General features: G+C 44.5%; 2 protein-coding genes across 4 annotated transcripts; one reads left to right on the top strand and one right to left on the bottom strand.

Annotated features, from left to right (window-relative positions):
- Positions 1 to 388: 388 nt before the first annotated feature.
- Positions 389 to 13267, top strand: LOC311129908 (prolyl 4-hydroxylase subunit alpha-1-like). Of its 2 annotated transcripts, XR_014613320.1 has the most exons (16): positions 389 to 538; positions 2552 to 2658; positions 2858 to 2954; positions 3786 to 3937; positions 4460 to 4597; positions 5022 to 5270; positions 5527 to 5738; positions 6312 to 6488; positions 7104 to 7174; positions 10087 to 10186; positions 10473 to 10526; positions 10716 to 10781; positions 11005 to 11073; positions 11197 to 11293; positions 11434 to 12982; positions 13151 to 13267. XR_014613320.1 is itself a non-coding variant. In XM_084162450.1 (15 exons), the coding sequence occupies exons 2-15, from the start codon at positions 2574 to 2576 to the stop codon at positions 11502 to 11504; spliced, it is 1638 nt and encodes a 545-aa protein (XP_084018576.1). In that variant the 5' UTR covers positions 389 to 538; positions 2552 to 2573; the 3' UTR covers positions 11505 to 13267. The 2 variants fall into 2 exon arrangements, 1 of the variants encoding a protein (XP_084018576.1); XM_084162450.1 differs by having other exon boundaries at positions 11434 to 13267.
- A 133-nt stretch (positions 13268 to 13400) lies between these two features.
- LOC311129997 (arginase-1-like) lies at positions 13401 to 18279 on the bottom strand. 2 transcript variants are annotated; one of them, XM_084162581.1, is made up of 9 exons: positions 18265 to 18279; positions 17541 to 17667; positions 17284 to 17356; positions 15371 to 15545; positions 15072 to 15231; positions 14441 to 14535; positions 14231 to 14335; positions 13796 to 13932; positions 13401 to 13722 (listed from the first exon to the last, which is right to left on the bottom strand). In XM_084162581.1, the coding sequence occupies exons 2-9, from the start codon at positions 17646 to 17648 to the stop codon at positions 13559 to 13561; spliced, it is 1017 nt and encodes a 338-aa protein (XP_084018707.1). In that variant the 5' UTR covers positions 17649 to 17667; positions 18265 to 18279; the 3' UTR covers positions 13401 to 13558. The 2 variants fall into 2 exon arrangements, with proteins under 2 accessions (XP_084018707.1, XP_084018706.1); XM_084162580.1 differs by lacking the exon at positions 18265 to 18279 and having other exon boundaries at positions 17541 to 18193.
- Between the last annotated feature and the right edge of the window lie 329 nt (positions 18280 to 18608).

Raw genomic sequence — 18608 nt, 5'->3', positions numbered from 1 at the left:
TAGCCTTAAAAATAGTCCCGTGTAGCTCAGTTGGTAGAGCACGGCGTTTGCAACGCCAGGGTTGTGGGTTCGTTTCCCACGGGGGACCAGTATGAAAAAAAATGTATGCACTCACTAACTGTAAATCGCTCTGGATAAGAGCGTCTGCTAAATGACAAAAACAAAAAAATATATATATATATATATATATATGTTATTTATTTTTCTGAGTTGACATACAGTCCCTCTCTTTTTTTTAAACATGCTGTTTTATTGAAAGATTGACTGGCATAGTTTTGAGTGAATATACCATAGACATTAAAACCAGGGCACAGGTTTACACAGCACTACTGCATTTCACTCACTGTTTAAATTGAACCGCCAGGTGGCGACATTCACCATTCTGTATAATGGCAATGAAGAGAAAACGGAAACTGGCACGTAAACCTACCAGCTAACCGCAGCCCAGTTCAAAATACCGAGAATTTTGAGAAAACAGCGGTGGCAAACGACGTGGGGATTTTAACCCTCTTCCGAACGCAGTGCTGAGCCGAATAAGGTACCAAAATATGTAATTGATGTTCTAAATTACTGCATGATGTATGCTTTGTATGATATTGCTCACTGAACTATTAGAGGAAATGTCGACACATTTCCTCAGTCATTACAGTCATAATGACCGTTCGTTTTGGTCTGCTGCATCCCTCTCTGAAATAACACCTTGATGTTACCGCTACATTGTAAAATTGTGTTTCAGTCACATCGTTGTTGCAAATGAAACAATACATTTGAGTTATTTTCATTTTATTGCTGCTGATATTTGGCATAGCTTTGATTTGGCCTGCTGTACAGTAGGAACAACATGTGTGAAGGTATTAAAAAGTTTTGTGTCGCAGCTGCAGTAAAACTTAGCTATGCGCGGAGTTTATCTCCGATGTATTTATTTCCTTGCTACATGTGACAGTAACATGTTGCTGGAAACAATTGGTTGATACATTGTTGCACACATGTTGGCATTTCAAGAGTAGATAATAGCCTAATTAGAACGTTCTGTAGACCCATAATACATAGCTGTAGACCCATAATACATGTGGAAAATGAAACTAGGTGTGGAAAACTTTAATTTACTAGTTATTGGCGGTAGGGTTTACTTCTAGGCTAGGCAATCTATTTTGATGGTGCTCCCAAAAATCCCTGCGATGGGGGAGGGGCATGGACGTGGCAGTCTTGTCTCCCTGAATTACACTCCCTGGTTTGAACCTCTCCAAAAGTGTAGGGTCCTTGCTATCCGGGAGCCTTGGGACGTCCATACTCCCCGTTGAAGTTAAATTGTCAAATGGTTACGTTAAGGGTTATGGGTAAAGAGGTTCCAAGGATCCCTGATGGCACTAACCAAAAGTGTAGGACTCAAACATTCTCAGTCAACTACTGGAATATGTCAGGACTAGTTTTCTTCAAACAATTAGACAGCTTGTATACAATATGGCTGTGGGCTTGTATTATAGAACAATTATACTTTATTTTAGTGAACAGTAATAGCAGACAGACGCATGACCTCTGCGTGTCCTCACTAGTTTTCTTAACCTAATAGCTCTTTGTAGTCTTGTTGGGTCACATCTCGCACATTTCTGACCTTTTGGTGAAATACCTACTTTCCATTTCCCTAGATAGGGTTGAGGGATAGGTCATCTGCCATGGGCCTCTGTTCACCTGTTGCACATCTGTTTCAAGGGTACCTACCTATCTGAAATCAAATCCAGACCATCATGAAAGGAAATTAAGCTAATTGGCCTATTTATTTACAGCACCTACTGCCAGGCTCCAGCAGTTTGTGTGAACTTGTGTACTCTCCCGGGTATTTGATTACCGATCATAAATACTTGTGCAGCCCAAAAGGGAAATCAAGCCTTTCCCCCCCACATCAACCCGCCCCCTCTGCTCCTTGCTCTCCTTGGGATGCAGCAGCTGCTTTCACTGTCCAGCTTGTACTCTGTCGTCCTAAAGCCTCAAATGCCCTCTGGTCAAACAGAGTACTGACCTCTTTGTCTCAAGCAGCCACTGTCTGAATCAAGAACTGAGTATCAAGTCTGTTGTTGTTTTTTTATAGCTAGACATATAGTTAAAACACATTTTTTTTTAAAGACTGAAAGTAATTGAAAATCCCAGCTTTGAGTCTATGAAGTTTTTTTTTTTTTGGAGTAGCATGACACAGTAGTAATTGTGTAAAGAACGAAGGACTTGTGAAAAGAGTCAGGCAGGGGGCATGAGCTGGCAGTGGCTGTATATTCACTTGGTGCGTGCAGACTCAGTGGGTCCTGAAGGCAAGTCTGGCAAGCCGTCTCCCCAGTGTGGCCAACACCATTTTTACAAGCTTCTGCTCAGCCAGTTAGCATGCTGAGACTCGCAAAAGTATTTCGATTGGTGCTGTTAACTTCTCCGAAATACAAATCTTTTTATGAAACTATCTGTCACGAGATCATCATCAGTGGATAGTGTGTCCATGTGCCCTTACATCTCACAGGTATTAATATGATATGTAACGCACTAACAACTTGTCTACCTCTTTTTACAGACCCCTGTGCGGCAGTGCAAAGATGGAGCTGAGGGGATTCTGGTGTGTGTTGTTGACCTGTCTATTTTACACATCCTCCGCTGACAAAGATTTCTTCACTTCCATCGGTAGGTTAAATGTCCTCTCTTTTCATGAATATCTCTCTATTGACCCCTTTATTCAGTATGTTCATCACTTCCAGCCTGTCTTGGTCACAAACCTTGACTTGAACTACATTGTTCCGTATGAAAAACAGGTTTATCACAGACATGAACATTACAAACATTTAGACAACCTTTGACCCCTGTGTTTCGCTGTGTTCCCCAGGTCAGATGACAGATCTGCTGTACACAGAGAAGGACCTGGTCACCTCTCTGAAGGATTACATCAGAGCTGAGGAGAGCAAACTAGAGCAGGTCAAAAAGTGAGCGGAGAGCCCCTATGCACAGGCAGACAGTCTCTATATATCTTTCTCTTTCTCCCACATTCATAGGCTGAGACGGGTTATAAAGTGAGAACCCCAATGCCCAGATAGCTTCTCTCTCGCTATTGGTCACTTTACTCTCTCCCACAAGGCACCATGGTATAAAGACTATCAAAGAGAAGAATGTACATCACAGGAGGTTGGTTGGCGCCTTAATTGAGGAAAACGGGAGTGTGGTAATGACTGGCGCGGAATCAGTGAAATGTTATCAAATGCATCAAACACATGGTTTCCAGGTGTTTGATGCCATTCAATTTGCTCCGTTCCGGCCATTATTATGGGCCGTTCTCCCCTCCGCAGACTCCTGTGGTGTACATATCCTGCTTCACAATACTATCTGTAACATGTCTTTAGAGGGTGTCATATTGCCATGTCCCTAGCTTACAATGGGCCTGGCTAACCAGAGACCTAGTTTTCCTCTTGTCTATAAAGAGACACAGTCAATAAACCAACAGGGTGTGTCAAGTGCAGGACATGATGTAACTGTTCTCGTCTCTATTGCCTTTCAATGCTGCAGATGGACAGGTGCGTGTGTAGGGGGAGTTTATACATGAGTTCATATATGAAGTTGATGAATGTCATATGTAGAAATGCATATGAAAATTATTCACTGTTTGCTTATGAGTCACTCTTATTTTTTTAAGTTTAGAGTCTGTCACATGCACAGGGTCACATGTAATTTCAGGATACAGTCAAATTCATAAGTTCCAACAGTGCAGGTCAAGAGGAGTAGCCTATACTGAATGCATTTTCCCTCCATGGTGTGTCCAGGTGGTCTGAGAAGCTGGATGTGTTGTCGGCCACGGCCACTCAGGACCCAGAGGGCTTCCTGGGCCACCCGGTCAACGCCTTCAAGCTGATGAAGAGGCTCAACACCGAGTGGGGAGAGCTGGAGAGCCTGGTCCTCAAGGACATGTCTGATGGTCAGGATTACCCATAGGCCTCTATTATAATGACTGCTCTGTTACCACATAAAGATGAAATCTTCCCAATTATTGCTAATTAACAACTTGATGAAAAACCACAATATAATCAGTCATGTTGCATTTTTAGGAACAGGATCTGTTTCTACTCAGAGATTAATGAAATAGCAGAGGTGCATATAGATGGTGGCCTCCATGCACTCACCACATTCTGCGTTTTGCTAAGTTCGCCGTATTTTACATTGCTCTCCGATACCTTTAATAATGTAAATGTATATTTTTGTATGGTCATTAGCAGAGTATACATGATCCCAATTTTAGCTTCAGAGTAGATTGTGCTGATTTATTGGCAAATTGAACCATGTAGTGCGCCGTAGTTTAAAAACTCAGTGGATAGTGCTAAAACAATGACGTCATACCATTGTTCTCCAAGCATCTTTTAGCATCTATACCAGCCAGTGTGAAGATCTCCTCATATAATAGAATTGAGGTTCCTAACCATCTTTCCTTCCCATACTCCAGGGTTCATCTCTAACCTGACCATCCAGAGACAGCACTTCCCCAATGATGACGATCAGACTGGGGCAGCCAAGGCCCTGATGAGACTCCAGGACACCTACCGGCTGGACACACACACCATCTCCTCAGGAGAGCTGCCTGGTGAGGGGCGTTGGGACAGGGAGGTAGAGGCTAGGGGTTTAGGGCATCTACCGGCTGGACACACACACACCATCTCCACGGGGGGCGGAACTGCCTAGTGAAGTGTGTTGGGACAGGGAGGTAGAGGCTAGGGGTTTAGGGCATGTGGTGGGAGCTGCATACCAGGAGTGGATTAGCATCGGACGTGTTGCCGGCAGAGGTTCTATTATAGTTTCAGTGATGGCTGTTCCTACTGGTGCAGAGGGAAATCCTGCACAGTGCTCACCACGTGCAGGGGAAAGCCCCATTTAGTCCACATGAATGCTTTTAAATGTACTGTAAATGCCATGTAAGTGAACTGCATGTAAACGCTGCTGAGATGGAATGTGTCCATTTGTGTGTCTGCGGCGTGTGTCACTCCGCACATGTTAACATCTACACACAGGAACCAATAAGGATGTCACTGTGAGCCCCATGACGGTGGAGGACTGCTTTGAGCTGGGGAAGATAGCCTACTCTGATGCCGACTACTACCACACGGAGCTGTGGATGGAGCAGGCTCTGAAACAGCTGGACGGGGGAGAGGAGTCCAACGTGGACATGGTCACCATCCTAGACTACCTCAGCTACTCCATCTACCAGCAGGGGGAGCTAGAGAGAGCCTTGGACTACACCAAGAGACTACTCAAATTAGGTGAGTGGAGGCTTCTGTAGTACTTAGACATTATGTGAGGCCAATTGATACTTTGTGTATGATTCTATAACTGAAAGCCAGGTTACCTCCCTTTGGCTTTCACCAATCCAACCTAGTCAGATTACTGAAATACATTTTAAAGTGCTGTCACCCAAGTATGTGTGTGATATTTGTTTTTCATGTCTTGATTGTAATACGCAGTACAATACTGAGAAGACTCATCTTCTGTCCTAACTGAGTCTACTGTGTTTCTCAGACTCTGCCCACCAGCGAGCCAACGGCAACCTGAAGTACTTTGAGTACCAGCTGGCCAAGCAGAACAAGGTGGAGGCGGAGGAGGGTCAGAAGGAGAAGGAGAAGAGAGAGCGGGAGAAGAGAGAGGCGTCTGACAAGAAGGGCAGACCTGCAGACTACCTGCCTGAGAGGAGGAAATATGAACAGCTTTGTCGTGGAGAGGGCATCAAGATGGTGAGAGGCACTAACTGTACCACAGGTGGCTGGTGGTACCTTAATTGGGGAGGACGGGCTCATGGTAATGGCTGGAGCGGAATTAGTGGAATGGTATCAAATACATCAAACACATGGTTTCCATGGTGTTTGATGCCATTCCATTTGCTTTGTTCCAGCCATTATGAGCCGTTCTCCACTCAGCAGCCTCCACTGAGCTGTACTAACCAGTGGTGGCTGGTGGCACTTTAAATCGGAGGACAGACTCATAGTAATGGCTGGAATGGAAATACATCAAACACATGGGTTCCATTTGTTTGATTCCATTCAAGCCTTTCCATCCATTACTGTGAACCATCCACCCCTCACCAGCCTCCACTGGCTAACACACACACTCTGCATGCACAGCTTCTAATGGCTATGTATTTTGCCTTAAGTCCTAGTCCTATTGAAAGGCTTTATTTCAATACATTTGTACACTGCAAATTGACCCCAACTAAGCCCAAAAATAGATTGTATTTTAGAGTGGGGGTTTTGGGGGTGGGGGGTGAGGCTCTGATCATGTATGATCTTTCTCTCTCTTCCATCTTTCAGACCCCGCGGCGTCAGAGTCGTATGTTCTGTCGTTACTCTGACAACAACCGCCACCCCCTGTACGTGCTGGGTCCCGTCAAGCAGGAGGACGAGTGGGACCGCCCACGCATCATCCGTTACCATGACATCCTCTCCAACAGCGAGATCGAGAAGGTCAAAGAGCTGGCCAAACCCAGGGTGAGTTCAAAGTTCAACCTCTGGGGAAGACTGGGTCTGGGATGTGGTTTTCTAGAATTCCTGTTGGATGATAATGTTGGGAATATTTTTGCAACCTTAGGTGTGGTAGATGTTAGAATGTGTCTAAGATGCATGTTTCATTGCTGCCATAAGAACACTGGGGATGCCCACCCTGCATGAGGACCTGACTGTGTACCATGTGTTTGTTTATTTGTTACACACTGGCTGGATAAGAGCAACATCCCACTTTTTTGGCTCATACAGTAGTATTTGATAGCTCCGTTAGAACTTGAAGTGAGTTTTGACTCGACAATGAACATCACCTCAAATTATCACAACTGAATCAAATGGTCATAACTTAATTAAATTATCATAACTGAATGAAATGATCATAACTGAGTCATAGCTTCATATCAACAAATAGCTCAGACTTTCGCATGAATCGTGTATTAATGTCAATGATAGAAATCCATAACTCAAGCTATGGTTCAGCTCTTGGAGAGGGGCCCAGCAGGGACACACAGCACAGACTTAATGTAGCCTAGTAGTGTATGTGGGTCCAACAGCCAGTCAGTGTGTAACAGGGAATGTGTTCCCCGTAACCCGTGTCCACAGCTGCGCCGGGCCACCATCTCCAACCCCATTACTGGTGTACTGGAGACCGCCCACTATCGCATCAGCAAGAGGTAAGACCAGCAGGCAGGGATGGGTACAGCGCTGTACCCCAAACCCTGCAACCTTGCCCCTGTCTGTACCCCATACCCCTCCGCATCCTCTCCCTCTGCATGGGCAGGAACCTTGGCATGAGCACAACTGCTAATCGTGAACTCTGCAACTTTAAGTGTAGAATGATTATAACGGATTGTAAATTGTCAGTTTGTATGTTTGGGGAATTATTGCCTGAACAAGTAAGGTTCTTGTGAGGTGGTAGACATTTTGGGTATATTGGAAGGTAGGTTGATTTTGAAGAAGGTATAATTCCGCCGCTCTGGGCCCGTGCTCTTGCCAAGACGTCCTGCCACTGCTTTGATCATAACAAGAGGGAGGAACAAGAGTCCAGTACCTGCTTGTTATGTCTCCATTAACAGTAGTCGGGGTGCAACCAGGCCAGGCTAATATCTCATCCTCCTTTGGTAGCGTCTCAGTTAAGTTTGGCTGTGGCCATTACCTGAGTGTGCAAGTTCAGCAAGTCGTGTGCTGCAATGGTTTTAGACATCATGGTTGGCATGCCCTGGCCTAGCATCAGTCTGTCTCTCATTACAGTTGCTTGATCATTCAGTGACGTCTCTCTCGATCTCTCTCTTTCTATTTCTCCGTCTCTCCTCTTCCTCTGTGCCTCTGTCCTCCTCTCTGTGATCTGTGACTGTAATGTGAACCGTCCGGGATACTAGCTAAGGCGTGCCACCGTGCATGACCCCCAAACTGGGAAACTCACCACAGCCCATTACAGAGTCTCCAAGAGGTAAGGGGTCAAAGGTGAAGGAGAGGGGCTTGCATGAGGCCCTGTCTGCCCTGTCACGCTGCTCATCCCTACCCCTCACCCCTTTTGTGGAACTTTGCTTACGGATACACTTACCTCTCCACCTCTCTCCTCCTCCTGACCTATGCAATCCGATCCCTCTCCAACCCATCAGATGATTGACATTATCGGCATGACAACCCACTCCATGCAGTGGCAAACACAAAGTCATTTTTTCCTGCTCTTTTTCTTTGAAAAAGATTCTGTCATCTTGGTTCTGGCTTATCTTACAGAATGTTGTTTCAGTGTGTGGGTGGAAGCTCAAAAGTAGAATTCCTCCTGTAGAAAGGGGGCTTCTTTGCTCCCTTCAAGCCTGTTTAATGTGGTGTGGCTATAGAGCGCCCCCTTGTGGAGAGATATTAACTGTAGTTGATGAGCAAATGGAAACATGGTGACCTTCCTCTGTTCCTCAACTCTGACCCCAGATTACAGTTTTATTATGTCCATTAACCTAAATTAACCAAATTCATTCAGCATTTTGCTCATGAAACATGCTCAATGTGTTCATGAATTAATTATCCTAGGGCCATTTAGTTATCAGGGTTCTCAGTTAGGCTGTAGATTTTTCTTGATAGATAAATGGTTTAATGAAGCACTCTGATACAGCAAATGTTTTTGTAACCATACAGCTGATATAGTAGCTGATGCAGTATTTATATCTGAGGATGTGAGCCAGCATTCTGTCCAGACTCTCCTAATGACACAACTTCAAAAATAACCCTGTCATCCAGGGCACACACACGTATATTTCAGAATATAGGTTGAGCCAATTTGAAAGCATGTCCTATTCGTCTTTATAACACGCACATGCAAAGGACACACACACACATTCATGTTAAATTAGGGTGTGTAAACAGGGCCTGAGATGTGGCCTGTCTGACTTCGAAGTGAGGCCTGGCTCCTATCCAATGGAAGGGTGCGATCTTGGTCTGCCCAGTCAACTCTGCTTCTTGCTGGACACTTAACAGCATCTTCTGTTACTTCCATACCTTTCCAATCTATATTTATAAATGTACATTTAAAACTCCACGGTCTGTAACATAAAGGTACTGGGTTCTGTTGTTAAATGAATAACCCCAACATGTAAATGGTCACTCTGCCCCAACTTCCTTGGTGAGAAACGGTTAGTTTAGGTTTTTCATTAACTAGGGCGATTCTGGGCCTCCCGAGTGGCGCAGCGGTCTAAGGCACTGCATCGCAGTGCTAGAGGCGTCACTACAGACCCGGGTTCGATCCCGGGGTGTATCAGAACCGGCCATGATCGGGAGTCCCGTAGGGCGGCGCACAATTGGCCCAGCCTTGTCCGGGTTAGGGGAGTTTGGCCGGGGTAGCTTTACTTGGCTCATCGCGCTCTAGTGACTCCTTGTGGCGGGCCAGGCGCCTGCAGGCTGAACGGTGTTTCCTCTGACACATTGTTGCGGCTGGCTTCCGGGTTAAGCGGGCGGGTGTTAAGCGCAGTTTGGCAGGTCATGTTTCGGAGGACGCGTGACTCGACCTTTGCCTCCTGAGCATGTTGGGGAGTTGCAGCGATGAGACAATCGAAAAAGGGGATAAAATACAAAAAAATATTTAAAAAAATAGATTCTTCAACAAATCAAAAGGAGAGATAAAAATGTTTTGCTCTGAGACTTGTGGATAAATATGGAGTTCCCTCTGACCTGTTTCAACCAGCCTGTTTCCTTCACCTACAGATGTCGGATCTTAATTTGAGCCAGTTTGCTACAGCAGGAAAATCATCCTGCAGCAACAGGAAATGTGAATTATTATGTGGACCATAATTGTAGGGGTTCGTAAGGGAAAATCAAAAGTCTTCAAAAGCATTTCTAAACCTAAAATGCACTTCAAATGTTATATTTCCTGCATTGCAGGAAGATTCTCTTGTAACAGGGTGATCAAATTAAGATCCTACATTTGTACACCCCTTCTAACGTACAGTACTAACACATGCTGTCCATGCTGCACTCTTCACTGTTAATTGTGGACACACTAATCTAGAATAACATTATTCAGCTGCCTGGCTGCAATTTACGCTAAATAAAGATGTATCTTACGACTCAAACTCTCCATCTCTCATCACAGTGCGTGGCTAACCGCCTACGAAGATCCAGTAGTGGACAAGATAAACCAGCGCATTGAGGATATCACCGGCCTGAACGTCCAGACTGCAGAGGAGCTACAGGTAACACAACCGAACATCAGGGTTTCCGGGGGAGTTTAGTAGGACTAGAGCACTGGCAGGAGGGGATACCCTCGCAGTACATCTGTGGGGTTTAGCAACCAATGATGTGAATATATATACATACAGTATGCCTATTATAGCAACCATATGAAAAAATGCAAGCAATGAATGCAAAAGGAATCAACTTTACTGCTGTTTGCTACTTTGGAAGAACCTATCAAAAGTGTGTCTAATGACAACACAGCATCTGTCACTGAGCTGATGTCCTCTGTTCATCTCTCCTCAGGTGGCAAATTACGGCGTGGGCGGGCAATACGAGCCTCACTTTGACTTTGGACGGGTAAACAAGGCTTCTCTTTCTATTCTGGTCTGGGAAATATGACCTGTATGACGGAGCCAGTGGGTGGCTGTTGATGGCTGGCACACGTGCAATAACTGTTGCTAGTGGGTTCATATCTGGATGGGGTTTTGCCCTGAGTTCACTGTTAGTGTTATTGAACCTTTGTGGATGTTCCATGTCTTTTTGTAGAAAGATGAACCGGATGCATTTAAGGAGCTGGGCACCGGGAACCGCATCGCCACCTGGCTCATTTACGTTAGTATCTATTGCTTTATCATCTCATTAAGCAATTCACTATTTCAGCTCTAGTTCATAGATTTGGATACAATGGATACAATTTGGGTCTTACATTTACCCATGTGTAAATCTAATTTCAAAGAATCCATTAAAAAGCTATGGGTTTCAATTATGTTGAAAAAGCTCTCCTATTAAAGTGGTATGACGTGATGGCTTGACGAGGCTCTCTTCTCTGTTGCAGATGAGTGACGTGCCTTCAGGAGGAGCCACTGTCTTTACTGATGTGGGAGCTGCAGTGTGGCCCAAAAAGGTGAAACACACAACTGTGGTATTCACTTTGCATTCTTTGTGTGACAGATGTATTGATTTGATATGTTGATGCTAAATCAAGAACTGGGTCTTAACGTGTGTATGTGTAAACGGTTCTTTTCAGGGTAGTGCAGTGTTCTGGTATAACCTGTTTCCCAGTGGGGAGGGTGACTACAGTACGCGGCACGCAGCCTGCCCTGTCCTAGTGGGCAACAAGTGGGGTGAGCCAACCTGTCTCTCATTACATCCTTTACTCCTGTCCTATTTCCTACACCCTGAGACCCAGTGGGTCTTTTTTGGTCATGTTTTGATGTGTGTAAATGTCCTCCTGACTTAGTTTTTTTTCATCTTCCCTCTCCAGTGTCTAACAAGTGGATTCACGAGCGAGGCCAGGAGTTCAGAAGACGTTGCACTCTGAACGAGTCGGAATGATCAAACTGAATGATACTGTCCTCCTCCTGACTCTCGGCTCTGTGGACACTGGGCTGTGAAGTGCCCGCTGACCTCTCCACGCCCTTCCTCTCCTCAAAACTCAGTGTTCACTGAGGCTCTGGCTGCTCATGTGATGTCACATTTTATTTATACCTGAGGTGTGTGGTTCACCAGTGGGTCCGAAGCGCTTCGGTCCCAGTCTGTGCCTTCCATCATGGGTTTTGCACACTCCGACTGCACAGCTGTCTTTAAATACTGAGGAACTTTTATTTCACTCTCACCCTTAACAGGGACTTTTATGTTGATACTAAGTTAACTAGAGCAAGCAACAAGGCTGCTTCTCCCTGTCAACTTCCTACACATTACATCCTTTGGTGTGCACTACTCTTTTCCTTTACCTGAAACACTCCTTCATTCTAACCATCACTCCAATCCCCTCCTCCCCCACTGCTTCCCAGCACACAGAGGACCGAGACCAGTTATAAATGCACTGTCACTGTCCGTTTCTCCCACAATGTCCCCCCATTCCCTCCCCCTCCTCATCAACAGGTCAGAATCAGATGAACCCACGTCATATCAGGGGGGGGGTCAATGTAAATAGTCTGGGTGGCCATCAGCAGTCTTATGGCTTGGGGGTAGAAGCTGTTAAGGAGCCTTTTGGTCCTAGACTTGGCACTCCGGTACCGCTTGCCGTGCGGTAGCAGAGAGAACAGTCTATGACTTGGGTGACTGGAGTCTTTGACAATTTTTTGCGCCTTAACATTTGGTGGTCCGACCTGAGGTATTAGATAGGAAAGCACCAATGTGACCATCAAAACATTTGACATGCTTGGAGTTCTTCATATCCCAGACCCTGTGCATACTGTACTATTATCAGACTTGGGGCAGGTCTCAGAACAGTGCTTATGAGAAGTGAATATCACTGATTCACTGTAATACAGTGTTTGACCAGGTTTTGATCCCTATTGCGGAAGGCAATGTTACTGCTTTAGTGGAGACTGCATTCACGGTAAACGCTGCATATGTCGGCTCAATCGGAAATTACCTTTACATTTCAATCGCGCTCCCCCACACGCTCTCTCTCCCTTCCACCCCTCTCTACCAATGCCATGTCTGCCACGGGGCTATTTCAGCCCTGAGGTCATTCACTCCAGGGTAAACGTTACTGCATCTGCCGCACAGATAAACACTGACATTCAAAGCCAATGGTACACTATGTCTCCTGGTTTTTCTTCCTCTGTCGGTCGCTCTCGATGCTCTCTGTTCCTCCCGTCTCTCCAACTCCTCTTTCTGCCTCGGTGAAATACAACAGCCTATAAGTACTGACTGATCCGTTTTGTGACTGACGCAAAGCTCGTACCTGATCAATTGTTGATTAATTGGTCTGATAATCAAAGGATTTCATCTCTAAATGACAGAATGAAAGCTGATGCTAAGAATCAATAGGAATATTTATTCCATGTATCACTCCATACCTGGCTCCTCCACTCCACAGTTTAAGCCTATGCTGATCCAGGGAAATCTGTGTATATACTCCAAAGCAGAGGAGGCTGGTGGGAGGAGAAAGGACGGGCTCATTGCAGTGTCTGGAATGGAAACAATGTGCGACTCCAGCCATTACAATGAGCCCATCCTCCTATCACCAGCCTCCTCTGCTCCAAGATGCAGTCCTTTTGTTTTACATGTAATAATGGGATGTGTGGCCAGATGTGTTGTACGTGTGAGATTTAATATTTTCTAAATAAAGTGTTCACTAAAGACTACAGTGTGAGCAAGTCAGTGTTTTACATTATTTGTCCAGACCAGACTCATAATTGACTGGAACAACTGCAGAACTATTCCTGTATTACTGCAGTTACTGTATTAATACCAACCAAACACTGAAGCAGTTCTGAAAAAAATACACAGTATCTATTTTAAATCGCTCTCCATGATTTGATACAAAAGGCAATTAGTTCAAACTGGATTACAGAAAGAGTCAAAACGATATTGAAGTGCAGAAAGCTGGCCACACTTCTTTACTGTTATAGAAGGCTCTGGTGGTGGTTGGCAGCTCAAGGCAGGGGCATCTTGTAGTCCGCAGGGTGGTTTCCCCCCCGGAGCTTTCCGAAGCAACCACGTATCAGATCTACTGCCGCGTTGACAGTGGATCTGATCTCACCGTCTGTCCTGCCCCTCTTAGGGTTCACCTCCACCATGTCCACCGCAGATAGCAGCCCTGCGAGAACAAAATACAGCTCAGACAGACACACTACATTGGAGCAGCCTCTATTGTGTGTGAGATCGCTCACCTGTCTGACAGATGTGCTCTGTGATGTAGACTCCCTCTCTGTAGGTCAGCCCTCCCACTACTGGTGTTCCTGTGGCCGGGGAGATCGATGGGTCCAGGGCATCGATGTCATAGCTCAGGTGGATGGGCTTCTTCACCCTGTTAAATTTACATTTTAGTCATTTAGCAGACGCCCTTATCCAGAGCGACTTACAGTTAGTGAGTGCATACATTTTTCATACTGGCCCCCCCGTGGGAATCGAACCCACAACCCTGGCGTTGCAAGCGCCATGCTCTACCAACTGATCTACAGGAGGCCAGATAAATCAATTAAATCACTGTTTTGCTCTCACAACACATCAATGCCCAATATTTACATTGATTTATCAAAGTCGGATGTAGACTACCATGAATAGCAAGAAATTAAAATAACAATGAAATTGTTGAGGCTACATACTTTGAGAAGATGTAGTCACATGTCTCCTCCATCACTTTGGCTATTCCAAGACGATCCACCTCTGTCATGGAGTAACCTTTGATACCCAGTAACTTCAGGATATGGCTATAAATAGAACGTTTTGTTTTAATTCTTCAGAAAACAATTATGTAGTGCAAGGTTATATAATATGATGATGTATGATTCAGAATGACAGGCAAAAACACGTACTGCTCCTCTGGATCCACATCTCTCAAGCCAATGTAGACTATGTCTTTGGCTGATACGCATGGCTTTATCCAGGAGAAATTGGGCAGAACTGGAATCTAATCAAAGAAAAGGAGATGGGTCTGCATCTAGAACTGTAGCTCACACTCATGTATAACATTGTCACCACCTAAAACATCATTGATATGACTATTCTCTATCAAAAAGTTTCATTTTATAATCAATTCCTTAAAAAATGTATGATGACCAAGGATGTGTCCCGTGTAGCTCAGTTGGTAGAGCATGGCGCTTGCAACGCCAGGGTTGTGTTCATTTCCCACAGGGGGCCAGTATGAAAATGTATGCACTCACTAACTGTAAGTCGCTCTGGATAAGAGCGTCTGCTAAATGACTAAAACATTTTACAAAAAAAAAAAACAAGTGTACGGGAAGAGGAAGAGTCTTACGTTAAATCCTCAAAACAAACCGACATTGCACAACTAAAATATTGGTATTGCGAAACCAAGGTGTGGCTGATCTAACATTATCAACTCTGTTGCAAGGCAAACAACCAAATGTTTTATGATACACTATTTGAAATATTAAAACTTAGGGATGTCTTTGGGGGGGGGGGAAAGGAGGAGAGAGAGATCACCTTGGAGTGCAGCTCACGGATGAGGTAGGACATGGGCTGTCCGTGGATATTGCCTGTAGGGGAGGTCAGTGGTGTGTTGATGTCTGCATGGGCGTCCACCCATACCACACTGAGGTCCTCCTTAGCTGCCGCATGCCCCTGGATTGAGCCTATCGCCAAACTGGACACAAACCAAACATGAGTGAATTCCATATCATATAGTCAGGAAAAACTCTGCCCTCAATCCTTTTGTGTGAATTTTGGCTGGTTGTTGACACTGGGCTCTTGCTCTAATATGGTTGGTTATGACACACACACACCTGTGGTCTCCTCCCAGCATCACACAGGTGTATCCGTCATTCTTCACGGCGTGGACGGCAGCAGACAGGCGTTGGTTGGCGCTGCCCACAGCTCTGGGTCTCTTCACATTGCCTATGGGCTCATCGTTGGCCACATCCACAAATGTCAGGTTGCCATAGTCTTTGACCGCACAGCCTGCGGAGGATGAGATTGGGCAACGCAACAGTCACAGAAGGAAATGTATTAGTCAATGCGCTTACAGTAATCTGGTGTCAAAATGAATCAAGGAAGATGCTCTCAATGCATCACATTGAAAAGAAAAGCCGCACACTCTCATTGCGCCGATGTAATAAGGTATCGATGGATCCATGTACAACAGGGGTGTCAAACCATTCCACGGAGGGCCTAGTGTCTGCTGGTTTTTGTTTTTTCAGTTCAATTAAGATCTAGACAACCAGGTGAGGGGAGTTCCTTACTAATTACCTTAATTAATCAATCAAGTACAAGGGAGGAGCGAAAACCCGCAGCCACTCGGCCCGCTGTGGAATGAGTTTGACACGTGATGTACATGTTATAACCTAGTCCCCTCAAATTTAACTCTGGACCTCGAAGCTAGTTCCACTACATTTTTTCATGGTTCCCCTCTAATCAGGGACTGATTTAGACCTGGGACACCAGGTGTGTGCAATTAATTATCAGGTAGAATAGAAAACCAGCAGGCTCCAGACCTCGTAGGGTAAGAGTTGAATACCCCTGACCTTGCCTCTAAGCTTATTTGCAATGTAAACGCTCCTCCATTTTGCCAAGATGCAAAATGTTGAATCCTCTCCATTTTGCCAATGCAAATGAGCTCTCTCCAAAATCAAATTACTTATGAATGACTTCTTTTACTGTGTCTGTTACTATGTTAGTGATTGAGATGTATGTCTGCTATTCTCTCTGTAGAGCATTCAGGCAGGCTAAGAATTGACAGAGCACTTGTCCACCCCAAAGTGTCCCCAACTGTTGCTGGTGGTTGAGTGAGTGAGCACGCCTGTGTGCAAGAGGCTACCATTGTCATAACCCAAACACACACACACACACACGGAAGTGGGAGTGGTTGTGCAAGGTCAGAAGAAATAGGCCTATCAGATCCCCTGTCTTGTGTTCCATTAATAAAACAGAGAGGGTGCTTAGGATGTCTAGAGGATGCTGGTGGGAGGAGCTATAGGAGGATGATCTAATTGTAATGGCTGGATTGGAATTTATGGAACGGTATCAAACACATCAAACATATTGGAAACCAGCACATTGACTTGGTACCAGTACCCCCTGTATATAGCCTCGTTATTGTTATTTTATTGTGTTATATATATTTTTTACTTTATAGTTTATTTTGTAAATATATTCTTAAAACTGCATTGTTGGTTAAGGGCTTGTAAGCATTTCACGGTAAGGTCTACACCTGTTGTATTCGGCGCATGTGACAAATACAATTTGATTTGACACCTTTGCATTTGTTCCATTCCAGCCATTACAATGAGCCCATCCTCCTATAGTTCCTCCCACCAGCCTCCTCTGTTCGCTTGTGTAAACGCTATTGTCATTTGACACCAGGTTTCAAACTGATCCCCAATATGTTAAATTATTTATCTCAACACCTCTGCCAAGCCAAGTAAAAAGAAACGTTTGGAAGTCTGGAGACTGATCTTGGAGAGATCACTTACTAATTTGATCAAATCAATAGCTTACTGATGCAACTATTGCAATTTGGGGATTTACAGGATAATTTCATCATCCCTCTCAGAAAACAAACATATTTTAAACAGATTCCCTTCACTGTACATTCTCAATTTTCACAAGTTTATTCACCGCAGGTGTCTTAATGTATGCACTGTCGTTCCCTATAGCCTACATTACAGAATGAGTGTAAAATGCAATATCTGTGTTTCACCTTGCGCTCTGAGCTTTTCCACCAATCCTGCGGCGCGAATGAGGTCTGGTCCTTTCTCCACACCATCCCTCGGCTGCAGTATAGATAGATTAATAGGACTGTGTATTATAGCAACACATAACAATACATCACAAATGTATAGTTTATTGTATCTAACTATAGTATATTAAGTCTATTCGATAACGTATCGATTGGTATACCTATCAATAGCCTACAATAAATAGGGTAGCCTATAATAAATTGCCTACAGTACTCACCTGTCCTTTTGAAAAAGGCGCTCCAATAATTCCAACTGAGTGATGATGACTTCGCTTATAAATTCCGAAGGCGAGTTGTAATCCTCTCGAGCTCTTTATAAGGACCATTATCCTGTGTCGGGACACACTGTACAGGAACACAGAGGAGCCGCGCAGGAGTTGCATGCACTATCAAATTGTTCACTGAAATCAGAGGAACAGCACCAGTGTGACGACACACCGGCGTGAGCGTGGTACAGCCTAAACCCAATAGGGAGCCTATGGCCGCTCTAACCGTCCGGTCTAAAGAGGTAAACGTTTCGGCACCGCCCCAGCATCATCTAGGATAAGCGGCTTTGTTTCACTCCGAATTAAAATGGCATAACCTAATCTTCCGCCTTTTATTTAGCGTTTGATGTTGGTGTTATGACATCAGCCTTAAAGTAATATCCATAAAAATAATAGTTCATCAATAATCTTATGTCACGAGCAGCAGTTGAATAAATACTCATTTTGAGTCATGTCTATTGCGGTGTTTTCAATAGGGCTGACAAGGTGCTGTACCTATTAATGTGAAATTATTCTGAATGAATCAAACTGACAGATTCAAGTTCCTCCATATTCGGCAGCAAGTGGTACTTCCAAACGCCTTTATTCACATGTATTATAATGAAGAGTTAGTTTACAAATTACAAATGTATTATTTCACATGTAAACAAGGGTGAAAGTAGATGTAATTTCTTACCGGTACGGGACACCCAAGTGCGCGCACGCCCTTTTTTAAATACTACAATTACATGGTAGCATACTCTGCTGACGCTGACAAACAGATCAATAAAAACGATGTCGTCTGATCCATATAATTGGCCTACAAAAGGGGAGACAAATACAATATGACGTCCATCGAACCTGGAGGTGGAAAATATTGTCCAAAAAACAAACAAAAGTGGCACTGACCCAATAGCAAAGCACCAGGGATATGGCCGATGTTCGTCCGCTTGTCAATAAGATAGGCTACTGTTCGCTCAATTAAGTTAAGAATTTTGATAACTAAAAGACAGATTGGAGTCTTTTCATTGTCATCTTTTT

Source organism: Coregonus lavaretus, assembly GCF_964263955.1.
Source record: "Coregonus lavaretus genome assembly, chromosome: 1".
NCBI classification, from domain to species: domain Eukaryota; kingdom Metazoa; phylum Chordata; class Actinopteri; order Salmoniformes; family Salmonidae; genus Coregonus; species Coregonus lavaretus.
The sequence above is the reverse complement of the archived record's forward strand: the minus strand, read 5'-3'. Positions and strand labels throughout refer to the sequence as shown.